At 40.0% G+C, this 13,455-nt stretch overlaps 1 protein-coding gene across 1 annotated transcript in view; it reads right to left on the bottom strand.

Moving 5' to 3' along the window:
• Positions 1-7,308, bottom strand: part of CDKAL1 (CDKAL1 threonylcarbamoyladenosine tRNA methylthiotransferase) — a 379,155-nt gene extending 371,847 nt beyond the window's left edge. The window contains exons 1-4 of the mRNA XM_082282699.1: positions 7,261-7,308; positions 5,550-5,587; positions 3,756-3,922; positions 744-856 (exon numbers count right to left, since the gene is read on the bottom strand). Coding sequence (XP_082138825.1) covers positions 744-856; positions 3,756-3,922 — 280 coding nt within the window. The 5' untranslated portion in view covers positions 5,550-5,587; positions 7,261-7,308. The remainder of the gene's footprint in view (positions 1-743; positions 857-3,755; positions 3,923-5,549; positions 5,588-7,260) is intronic.
• Between the last annotated feature and the right edge of the window lie 6,147 nt (positions 7,309-13,455).

The raw sequence follows: 13,455 nt of genomic DNA on the forward strand, positions 1-13,455 counted from the left end.
ATTTTGAGTAGTCAAAAGCTACACAGAAGTATTCAGATAATACTTCTCAGCTGAAACATGGTATTAATCTAACTTTTCAACTTTTTTGTCAGCATATTTTGCATTAAGGAGATGAAATGTGGTTAGCACAACCACAAGTTTGGGGGTATTTTTAGGATTGGGGAGATTTTTAAAGTACTTGGAAGGGAAGGAGAAATAGCATTCTCAGCTCTTTGGAATCTACAAGGTACAATCCTGTATCATCCCACCTCCATCATACTGATATTCTCTCCTGAAACAAAAGATCATTCACCTGGAGTAGACCACCTCTGCTCCAGTGCAAACACACACATCACCAAGTGAAAACACACTGCCTCTCTCTCTCTCTCCCCCTTGGGTTCCACCAATTACAATTAAAACCCAAGAATTAATATACTTCCCGTCCACTTTTATGAAAACTTTTCAATTCAGTTTAGCAAGTAAAATGTCTAAAAAAGGCACTGAATGACATCTATTTGATGTCTGCCCTGTCAAGAAAATATAACCATTCTGAAAGCACTCATCCTGTAATCATTCTGCTTAATGCCAGGAAAACACTTTACCTCCTCAGCTTCAGATCAGAAAGGGAATCAGAAGGGGATTTTTAAAAGCATAAAAGACCGAAATTAAGACTTCAATTAAGACTGAAAATATTTGACGACAACTTGACAGCACTGAATGTTCACCCTAGAAAAACTGATTACAGGGCTCAGTCATACTGTTACCTGTAATTTTGTATCCATATGCAGCCAGCTGTCCAGCCATGTATTCACCATCTGAATTATTGTGAGAACATCCCCATGTACGAATCCAGATTTTCTGAACACCAGGAATAATGCTGTCAAGTAAAAAAGGAATGAGAAATGCAAGTTAAATGATGAACAAGCTCCCCCTTTATGCCCACTGAACTGACTGAATGAACTTCTTCAAACATAAAATAAGCAACACAAACAGTAACAACTCCAAAACAGCTGAGGAAAAACAGTAATTATGTGATTTTAGTGTAATGGGTATTAGGCCTTGCTGGGATAGAGTAACTTTCCTCACAGCAACCCATATAGTGCTGTGTTTTGTATCTGTGACTGTAAGTATTGATAAGACACCGGTGTTTCAGCTATCACTGAACAGTGCTTGCTTGTTTCCCACTGTGCTCCATCGCACCACATGCAGGCTGCAGATGGACAACAGCCTGGGAGGAACATGAACAGAATAGCTGACCAAAAGGATAATTCATTCCAGAAGGCATCATGTTCAGCAATAAAAGCTGTGGGTTTGGTCTTTCCAAAATAACCATTGTTCCGAGACCGGTTGGGTACCAGTCTGCTTGTGGGAGGTGGTGAATGATTGCTTTCGCATCACTTGGGGTTTTTCCCTGCTCCTTCCTTCACTTTATCTGTCTTCATCTCAACCCATAAGCTTTCTCACTTTTACTCTTCCAGTTCTCTCCATTGTGGTAGAGTCAATCCACCACAATTAGCAAGAGATAGAAAAGAGTTTTAGCATGGAGAAGGTGCAAGAGCTGCGGGATAACAACAGATTCAGTACACTGCAGTTATCTTAAAGCAGCAACAAAAACCCCAACAAAACACACATATAAACACACCAAAAAAAAACCCCAAACCTAAACTCCCCAACTTTTTCAAAATTATCATATCATGTACAAGTAACCTTCAAGTGACACCAGTGAAATTAGGCCACCAGCAAACAAACTGCAATCTTTTGATATTATGGCATGCATCGATTGTAGTTCCCTCCACACAAGCCAGCTCTATAAATTAACTTGATGGCCACCAGCCGTATGAACAGTGGGAAGCTCCCATCCCAACCCTTCCAGGCTACAGAAGCAGCATGGCAGACATGCAGTGTGGAGCTAGCACATACAGTGCTCCAAGAACCAACAAGAAGTTCTGCAAGAAGCTCTCATTGAAATTCCTGGGATAACTGCCAATTGAGCTAAAGACTCCAGTACAAGAACACCACACATCCTGGAACACAATACTGCACCCTGCCTACAGCTTCTTTTTTTTCCCTCCCCCTCCACGCTTCTTTTTTAACAGACACTTCCCCTAATTAAAAATAGAAATTTGTTGATGGAACATTAATGATCATTAAGTGTAAACACAGGGTATTTAGACTTCCTGCTGTCCAAACAACACATGTTCAATGCACTTTCTTGGGTATCAAACACTAAAACGCAGCCTGTTAGAGAATATATAGTACCTGAACACTTTGGGGCATGAAGTACTTGTGTGGAGTATCTACAGAGCACCAGTTCAGCTGTCCATACACTCCTGGCAGATCGGGGCCAATGCACTTTTAGGGGCATGCAGATAAAGATGCATTGTTTTGCTTATAAAATCTCTTTTGAACACAGATGAAAACTCAAAATTTAATTTCTCCACAGGAAATTAAATTTCCATCCACAATTTATTTTCATCTTTATCATACACAGAAATTTTATCCACCAACTTTAAACGAGTGTGCAGAAAAAGGGGGAAAAAAAAAGAAAAACCCCAGATCTCAGAACTGCAGTAGAAACTATAATCAATAACTGAGTTAACCTATACTCTAATCAATTCTAATGCAGCAGATTCTGTTCTTATGGAAATCACAAGTAGGAAAAATGCAAAGATACATTTCATGCTTATTGCAAACTATTTCCACTGAAATAAAACCGCAAGTTCAAAAGAAGTTTTACCATGTCACTTGCAGGATGTACGCACAAAAAGTACATCCTCTGCAAATCCCAGGATCCAGAAAACAGGTTGAAAGACTGAAGCAAGGAGACTTCATGAAAGGAGACTGGCTTGGGGAACAGTTCAGCACACTGAGCATACATAAGTCCCTGGGCCCTAACAGGATGCACCCACAAGAGAGACAGGGACATACTGGAGACAGTCCAACAAAGGGCCATAAAGCTCACAAAGGGACTGGAACATGTCTCATAAGAGGAAAGGCTGAGAGTGCTGGGACTGTTCTGCCTGGAGAAGAGAAGGCTCAGTGTGATCTCATCAAAGTATACAAATATCTGAAGGGAGAGTGCAAAGAAGACAGAGACAGGATTTTTTTCAGTGGTGCCCAAGTAACAGGACCAGAGGCAACAGGCACAAACTGAAACATGGGAGGCTCCCTCTGAGCATCAGGAAACAATTTTTTCACTCTAAGAATAACCAAGAACTGGCACAGGTTACCCAGGGAGGTTGTAGAATCTCCATCCCCTGAAGATACTCAAAAACTACCTAGTCAGAGTCGTGCCAGCTGGTTCTTCGTGGCCATGCTCAAGCAGGGGGTTTGGACAAGATGACCTTCCAACCTCAAGCCTTTATCAACTCTCAGGATTTTTTTCTTATTTCTCATTTCAGATGTCAAAAGGCTACTCCAGGACTGCATTTTGAAAGCTCAGATTGTATTTAGGTAATTAGCATGTAACAGACAAATTTTCAGAAAAGTTTTACACCTAAAAGCATAACAGAAACCATTTTTCCAGTCTAATTATTCCACTCATCAACATCTTAGCAATAACTGATTTCTACAGAAAATCTGTCTAGGAAAAGAAATTTGCTTAGGATTTATTATTTATTCTCTCTATGTTCTATAAGAACTATTTTACTCATTTTTATCTTGTACACAGATTTTACATTAAGACATAACACGAACTTCCACCTTGTTTTTAAAAGCTGAAAAGAGCATGCAAGATACAAGAAAAGCAATGACACAGGGCCGATGTAAGACTTTACCTGTCACTTGGGGGCTCATCATCTGTCTGAATGTTTTTTTGGGAGTTGCGTTTTCGCACTTTGGGAAAAACATTCTTTCTCACAAACTGCCGATCGTGTGGCCTCAAATCTTCTTCTGACACGATGTCTTCAATATCCTCAAGCACTGACTCACAGGCAGCAGGCATCTTCAGGAAGCGTTGGAAAAGACTGGCATTAGCAAAGCATTTGAGTAGAAAACCAAGGCCTCATATCTACTGTACATTTCTCATAACGAAAAGTCAGATGTATTGCTAAGCATGCGTGCAATATATCGCACATATGAGGGATACTGAGCACATAAAAACAACCCACTATCCAGAGACATTTCCAGAATGCCCTCTTCCCCCGATATCTCAAACACAGGCAGGGAGAAAGTCACAAACCATATAGATTCTTAATGGCATGTTTATAATCATCTGTACCTTGTCATCTTCTAATTCAAAAACCCTTCATCTCCTCTGACACAACGCATCCAAGATACAGATATTTTTAATCACGTCAGCATCATAATAAAATAGTGAGCTCATGTTACGTGATGGATGTACTTCCACTCACGCCACAGAAGAATAATGAAAGTTACAGAATCCAAGTGACTGCTTCAGAGGCCATTCTGGCTCTCTTATTTGAGTGGGGACACTATCTAAATATGTTTTCATAGTCCTTCTGAAAACAAACCAAACTATTCCTAGACTTCCTGATTCCACAGCCTTTCATCTGAATTAGTTCATTCATTGGGACAATAAAATAAAAATTTCTGTTTTCAGGTACAGAACGTTAAACAACTATACCTAACTAATAAAAAATAAATATATTATAATCTGGCTAGAACAATATACTAAAAGATTGCTAAAATCTAATTACGTTTTCCACAAGAAAGTGAATACATATGTATATGCACCTCCCAGCATATGTCAAAATCCAGGTTAGTTTTCAGGAATCAAAAAAAAAGCCATTTGCTAGAAGAGTCTATAAAAAAATGTTACTGCATTAACTACATGCCATACTGTGCTGTAATTCCTAATTACAATAAAGTCTGAAGTACCACTGGAAACTCAGGTTTTTTACATAAACCAACAGTTTACTAAGGAAATCATATAAGGGCATTTCACAGAGTTTACAGGGAAAATACAACACTTTACTAACTGACAACGAAGAACAAAAAAGCAAGGCTTTAATTTCTTTAAAATTAGACTTCAGGAACGGCAGATTTGCTACTGGCATCAAAACACTTCCAGATGTTGCAAATGAATTACTGAAGAACATAAGAAGTTAAACCCCCATGCATTTTCCCAGCATGTGTCCATCAGCCAATATTGCAAAATATAGTTCAAAATAAAACTTCGTGTACAATAAAACTTCATGAACCATCACACATCTGCATTTAACTTAAAAAGGAACAGAACGACGTCACAAAGAGGATGCATCTGCCCCAGCTACTTAGGCAATTAGCATTCTTCCAGATAAAAAAAACCCCAGGATCTATAAAATAATGCAGCAAAAGGTGAACAAAAATAAACATTCCTGAAAAGTCTAACAATAAAGAACACAAGGGAAAGGTGACATCTCTTACACTACTTTATACCACTGACAATATGTACAAATAGGTAAAGTCATCAAATCAATATCTGGAAGGGAATAAAAACTTTTGATTTGTTGTTTTTTTCTCTCTTACAGAAAAATATCCAATGTAATGGAGCAGCTGGAAAAACAACTAAGCTTAGCTTATTTTGGTGACCCATGGAAAAAAGAATACAGACAAACTAAAATGCCTACCTTTTAAAGCAAGGTCTAAATCCTCTTGGACAGTAATCCTGGGGGGTGGGGGAAAAGGAAAAAAGATATGACATGAACAAGAAGAACTAGCAGACAGAAAACCGTGAATCCATGTTATTGTCCAACAAGTATTCATCCTCCCTTTGCAGAAATACATTCCTTGCCCAGCTTGACCTCATGTGGACTGGGTACACATGCTGGCTGGCTGGAAGAGTACCCACATTTTCCCTGTCTCCTGAGCAGGGGCACTGTTCTTTTAATCCTTCTTCTATAGTCTTTTTTTTTTTTTCCCAAAGTCAGATGTATTTAAATTATCTCAGACTTCCTCCAGATTCTGCCTTCAATCAGTTTAAGATTTTGAATGAAAGAAGGGAGAGATTAACAGCAAATTTTAGTTCAAATCATTCACAATTTTTTTTTTAAATTAGAACACTGCGAAGTTATTTTAAAACAGATTATTTGATATCTGCACTAGTTCCATATGCATGCATGGTATCTCCTTCACAAGGAAAAAAAAAATAAAGACAGATTCCTGCAGCTATTCTGGTAGATTGACTAAAATAAGAAGCAATAACAAAATTAGAAGTTAATGTATTCTTCTCATACTGCCAAGCTGCACCTACAGAACTCTACATTTCTCTTAAAAAAATGTCAGTAAGCAAATAAAAAACTACAGTTGTTTTAACATCTTCTCACAAACAAAACTTCCCTTGTGCCAGTCTGTTTTGGTCACCCCTCCTCAATCTCCTTGCACATATGGAGGACTTCCATCCGGGTGGAAGAGGACTGCTCTTTTCAGCTATTTATCAACAGATGTCTCCGGGAACGCCCCAGGATTTTATCCCCGGGCTCACACAGAGCAGAAGAAAACTGTACCGTTAACACAGAGTGAGACCAAGTATTATGTACATGTACATGTGAATATACGTGTGTATACATACATCACAGAATGACAGAATTGTTAGCGTTGGGAAGGGACCTCCAGAGATCATCCAGCCCTGCCAAGGCAGGCCCACCTGGAGCAGGTTACAAGGGAATGTGTCCACGTCGGTTCTGAATGTCTCCAGAGAGGGAGACGCCACAGCCTCCCCAGACAGCCTGTTCCAGTGCTCTGCCACCCTCAAAGTTCTTCTTCATGTTAAAGTGAAACTTCCTGCGTTTTATGGCCTCATCCTGTCACCGGGCACCTAAAAAGTCTGGCACCATCCTGCTGGCACCCGCCTCTGAGATACTGATATGAATTAACGAGATCCCCTCTCAGTATTCTCTTCTCCAGACTAAACAGGCCCAGCTTCCACAGTCTCTCCTCATATACATAAATACGTAAACTATACATATATATATATATAAACACAGACACAAGTACAGCCCACGGGCGAGGGGCAGCCGGGCCGCCGCCTGGACCACGCACACCCCGAAGCCCAGCTGGGCTCGGCTCCCCTCCCCGGCTTCCCCCCCGCTGAGAGTACCCCATCCCCGAGCTGCATCCCGGCCGCCGACCCCTCCGGAGATTCCCGCCAGGAGATTCGTCTCCTCCTCCCGACGTTAACGAGGAGCCCTGGGAAGGCCCCACAGGGGATGGGAACATCGCGCAGGCAGGAGAAGGGGATTGGCCACACCGTCAGAACCGGGCAGGGGAAGGAAGGACGGGACGGAAGAGGAGAGGAGCGGAGGGAAAAGGGCCGGGGCCCATCCCGACCCTGACACTCACCCGCACCTTACCCGGGCTCCGCCATCGCGCCCCACCCCCAAGCCCCGCGCGCGCAGCGACGCCAGGACGGCGGCCGGCGGAGGCCACAACAGCACGGAGGGCGCGGCACCGCCGCTTCGCCACTGAGAGCGCGGTCCCCGGCGGGAGAGCCTCCCGGAGCCTTGGAGACTCAGCTTCGTTTTAATTGGAAATTAGCAACCCCAGCAATGCCTATCCAGTTAAAGCGGCTGCGATTCTGGTGTGTCGGATCTAAATGGGTGATGAGCTATTCAACCCTCTTCTGGCCACAATGCCCTTTCTTTATCATTATTTTTTATCTTTAATTTCCTCAAAATACAATGCTAGTAGCAACATTGCTGAATAGTCTAAACGATATTGGTCAAAACATTTGGTATCAGATGGCTAGAGTTTCTGGCACTGTTTCCCTCCAAACTTTTCTGACTGATATTTAGTAAAACACCAGTGTGTTGGACTTGGATGGCTGAAGCTAAAGTTCTGAGCAGATTAAGTGTGCAGTGTCCTTGATGATCAAAGTGTTGTACAGAGTGAGCATAATGTTATTGCTTTGGCTTTAAAATGCACAGTTAACCTAAAACGATTATTTATATTGTATCTTTCTTTAACATATTCTATTTTGAGGTAGTCAGCTTTGGAATGCAAAAGTCACCACTTCCTGTAGTTGCAAATCAAACATCAAGTTTCTCTCTTTAGAAGGGGCCTTTGGAGTCAGTTTACTCCTTAAAAAGCAGATTATAGTCTCCCTGGAACTGGGGGGAAAGGTAATGAAAACCCTGAGTGTATTCCATAGAAGGTCTGTTGGTTCACTCGCAGATAAAATGTGGCAACCTTTAATTACGAAAATTATTTCCCTCTCCTTTTCCTACAAACTAGTGCTTATTTTATGTAATGCTTAGCTGACAATGCCCACTGGGAAAAAAAAAAAAAAGAAAATGTGGCCAAAGGAACAGGAGAGATTTAAAGAAGAGAACTGGGACAGAAAGAAGCCCTTCATTTAAATCAGTCCTTAAGAACAAATCATTCTGAGCAGGACTGAGCACTATTAATATCACCCTGGTCTCATGATAGAGTCATTGTTACTGTTTAAGATATATTTGCCTTCCTGTTTGGTCTTTGTTTAGGCACACAAGTACTTTCCAGAGATTCTTTCAGCGAGCCACTGTGTGATGTGTAATTTGTTACTTTTGTAGCATTTTTAGCCCAGGAGAGAATGGAGGAAAATATTTCAAAATGGGTGGCCATGCTGATCTATTTCAGACCTCCTCCTATGGTGTCAGCAGTCCTTACTAGGCCAGTAATAATGGTATCTATACCACCAATCAGCCTTTTAACTGCTGCCTGATAAGGTTAGCGATTCTCTTCCTTTTCGCTTTTCAGTTTCCCATGTTCAAAGTATTTCCCACGCAGTCCTTGAATTCAGCTTCTCTGTTCTGGGAGCACTGCACTGCCCTACCTCACAGCTGTCCCCACCAGCCAAGTGTTTGTGCTCTGGTTAAACGCAGCTGGGCACGCACAGCTGGTTTATGGCTGACTGAAAGAGCAAAGCACAGACAGCCTGCAAGACATAACCAAAAATCTCCAAATGGCCAACACTGACCAACACTACTCATTAAGGGGAGGCAGTGATCTCCAAGAGCAGCTCCCAGGCAGGAAAAGCCCATGAGTCCCATACCTAGTGACATAAATAGGCCACACTGATCAGTTCCAGCATGATCCAGCAGAGCCTTTACTTTGTCCTGCTGCCAAGAATGCAGAGTACCAAGCAGCCCTTGTACCAACACAGTCGTGTTGAGTCCTAGGAGGTAGCCACAACATGGAAGGCACTCTCCCAGTGCTTTTGAAGCTCACAAACCTAAGCTGGTTTGTAGCATATTCATAGTAACAAATAAAGCTGCATCAGACAGCAGGTAGCACAGCAGGTAGGGAAGGAAGCAGATGATTTCCTACACCTCCTGATCAGAGGAAAGAAGTTCATCCATATCTATCTGGGAAAACTGCTTTTTATGTGACAGTGGCTAGGAGTACAACTTCCAGTACTGGCCTTCTCTGGGCTGGCAGCAGACATGCTCCATTTCCTTGAGTGTCCAAAGAAGAGCTTTAGATTACTTCCTTTCCAAGTTGCCTGCAGACTTTACTTCCTACTCTTCAGGTCTGGTAGACTCAAAGACATCAGCCTCAGACTAGGTTACCAACTGAAGTCATAGGTTTTGCAGGAGTAGGTAGTTGGAAAAATAAAAAAACTACCAGGAAAATAAAATCCAAATCTCGAATTCAGCTCCTGGTTAGTAGAAGACACATCCTTAGTTGGTTTAGAGCATCTCAACTAACATCCTTAGGGAAGGAAAACAGCCAGGGAGGTGAGGGCTCAATTTTTATATGGCAACCTTATTCTCTGCTAACTAACATCAGTTCTGGGTGGAAATAGCTGGGAAGGTATTCAGAAAAAAATGGAGAGTCCTAAAAGAGATACAAGAAATTAGATTTTTTTTTTCCTCTATTCTTGAAATTTAGGAGAATCTGGCTGATCATTTGTGAGCAACATTCAGCACCACTCAGAACTGGTAACAATCCATTTTATCCTGTTATATGTGACACTTTCTCCCTGTCAAGTTTAGAAAGAAAATAGTGGATAAAGAAACTCCCAGACTTAATAAAGGCCAAGCATTCTTCTGACCATTGCTGAGCTGTACAGTAATATCCAGGCAGATCTTGCTTCAGCAAGAAAAGCAGAATGGGGAGATGAATTCTACTTGTTTATGCTTTGGTTAATACCACTGCATTGACTTTGCTCTACAGGCTCGTGGTTCACTTAATGTTGAGAATTGTTGGCTCCAGGAACGCTAATGGCTTCATGCATTAACTGTGTTTCATGTAGGGGGAAAAGACATATACTAACTTTGGTGCTTTTAAACATGTAGCTATGTTTCACTCTACAGAAAGTACCTTACATATCTTTCATACTTTCTACAACAAAAATGTTCGTGTCTGCATCAAGACCAAGGTGCACTTTATTCTTTCAGGTGTAAGTCAAAAGGAATATTAAAGTGACTGTTTCTTGTCATTTGTAGGTGGATGAGTTCTTACTGTAGGTTCAAAAGCATGAATGTCCCCTTTTACTTTCAAACTCCTTTCCTGTGTGTAAAGGAATAAATAGTTGCCTATCATTCAGGCCATTTTGACAGATTTTTCCAAAACCTCTTCCATCTGCTGGCAGCCAAGGAATGCAGCATATGCAGCCCCCAATAAAATCTCCCTGAAACTAATACTTGTACACTGAATAATGTTGAGGTACACCATGCTAGCCCAGAGGAGCAGGAATAAGTATTTTAACTGGCTGGGTTTTTTTATCCTGCACCTCAGCACATGGCAAGTTTGCAAAGCAGATAAAAGCAGAAGGAAGGAGAGGGGAAAATGACATGAAAACTGGTAATCCATAGCAGATTCTAGGGGCAAATAAAAAAGTGCTTACGGCAACTGTAGAATAGAGAAACAGAGAACAGGCCAGGGAGGTACAGCAGATATTTACTGCCATCTCTGCTTCAAAGGGAGATCAGAGAACACAGCCATCTAGCCCTCCCTTATTATTTATTAAGAATATAGAGAGGACCTTTGTAATCTTCCTTTCAGTACTGCAGTGTGGACATGTTTGAATACGTACAGGTGCACAGAGGAAGTAATAGCCTTCTCCTAGTGTGCAGGAAGTTGACAAGATACAAATGACTTGCTCAGAGGTACAACATTACAGCATTTAAGCACTCAACCATATTACAGTGATTTTATTATCCTGGGTTTTTTTTTTGTTGTTGTAGGTTTTTTTTTTTTTTTTTTTGGCAATTGATGGATGGCATGTATCTAGAAAGGTGCTGAAGCAATACCAGAAAAGATGTACAAGTTTGTAAATACAGGTCTGGCACAAAGGACTCAAGAAAACACAACTTCTTTTCAAAGCTACTATTAGGAAACTTCTGGAGAATTATCAGTAGGAAGGTTAAGCAGATCCTCAACAACTGCTTTCATGTGATTTAATCCTACAATAACACAATTTCTATGAAGTTTGCAAGAAGTCTGTTTCTAATTCATATGAGAGGAGAGGGAATAAATAAAAATAAACTTGTATTATCCCAGCCTCTGGATCACCTGCTGTGTCTCTTAACACGTGTCTTTTCTTCTTGTTTCACTCTGGCTTAAAAAAACCCACTGAACTTATTGTTGGCATTGTAAAAAAATGGGATTGAAACTATCTGGTGTCAAATGAGTCTTTGCACTAATAACGAAAACAGTAACAGGTTTCAAGAAACAGTATGACAGGCACCAAGAGTGAGAAAAATTTAAATAGCTGCATACAAATCTAAAGTCTTTAAAAAATTTCATTTTTATTGATTCATTACCATACAAAATTTATTCAAATTACATCCATTTGAAGTGGTAAGATCACAGCTAGAGAACAGGTCACCCTTTAATAAATCTATTTACAAAACTCACCATAAAAGCTTTTTTTGTTGATTTTTTCTTTTTTTTTTTACAGTATTTTACAGAGGTTTGTTTTGTTTTTTTTTTAAACTAGCATACAATGCAAAGCTAAATTAGATTAGTATTTTGCCCACACACATTGGGACAAGTGTTTAATTTGTACAAAAAAAAGATGGTCTGCATTAGTCTTCATTTTCTCTTCCCTCGCAAAAGTGCCCCTTTGTCTCATAAATCTTCATGCTCACACAACTTTTACTTTCCTCTTCCACAAGACAAAAACTTTAAATACTACAATTTTATTTACAGATCCACATCTAAAAAAACTCTTAAAAAATTACAAACCAGCTAGAAAATATTCTGGCAGTGTTTACAAATTAATTCTATTGTACAAAACTGCTAGATAACTAAAGTGTGAGTTGAGAACATATATCAAATTAAATACAACTGCTGAATGATCTATGCAAACATTTGTACATATAAACACACACTTAACACTGTTTAACAGTTCTTTATGTGTTGCCCTTTATACATTTGTTATATTCCAAAACCCACACAGTCATACAGTTTCCTTATTAGTACTGTGACTTCTTGCCTTTTCGTGTGTGAGCTTTCATAGCAGCAACTCAATGGTACCAGAAAACCTGCATACATAATATTCTACTACAGTACAAATAGTACTAATTTTCTGAGTATGTCAGATAAGCACAACAGTAATGCAAACAAAAAGATTATATGGGCATCATCTAATCAACATTACATTAATTTAGCCCAGAACATGGCAAAATATTTTACACTCAAGAAAAACAAAATTATTTAAGACTTCTTAGAATTCCTTTGACGTTCAAAAAATAAATATTGGTACTATACTATACTAGCAAAGATCTTCAAAAAATAAATGCAATTCAGTTGATGTGGTACTTACAGTTATGTACTTTGGAAAAAAATTAGTTCCATTTTGCTGGCGAAGAGAATTATAAAAAGCTGTAAGCAGAGGAAGCTAACCCACTGAGATAAATATGATATATTGAACAAACAAAGCTTGGCATAAGTGTTTTCCATAGAGGGAAAAACCCACAGTGCATCTCTAGTAGGCACTTAACATGAAGCCCCACTTAGTACCACAAAAATTCATGTACCAGTTCTAATGCACACTGGGGGCAGTAAAATTGAACTGTGCATCTTCGTTCTAGTTTAAAAAAAACAACCAACAAAAACTACTTTCACACACACACACACACACAAGCATTTTTAAAAATCAGCGATTACTACGAGAAGTGGCAGAACTTTATACTTTTCAATATCTGCAATATACACTACATTTACAGTGTATTTTTTTTTCATTAAAAGCTTTTAAGGACATAAGTATTTGACCTCATAATGAGACATATACACAGCTCAAAATGAGCATTATGACAGCAATTTAAACATTCCCACAAGTAGCTGAAGAATCCCATTCCACTCTTTTGCATTACTTCATATTTACGTCCACTGCATGTACAATCCATGTTGTGACAGCCAAAAGACATGCATTCTCTGCAGAAGGCACGACCTGAAATACTATTATAAAATTGTTATTTAGGACTAAACCAGTTCATGAAGCCCTTCTCCGTAAGCCCACTTGTCACGGTAAGCAGAGACTGGGGGAGTGTGAAGACAAAACATTTACGGTCACCTGCTTGCACCTGCTGACTCGCAAGGCACTGGAGC

The sequence above is a fragment of the Coloeus monedula genome (assembly GCF_965178545.1).
Source record: "Coloeus monedula genome assembly, chromosome: 1".
NCBI classification, from domain to species: Eukaryota; Metazoa; Chordata; class Aves; order Passeriformes; family Corvidae; genus Coloeus; species Coloeus monedula.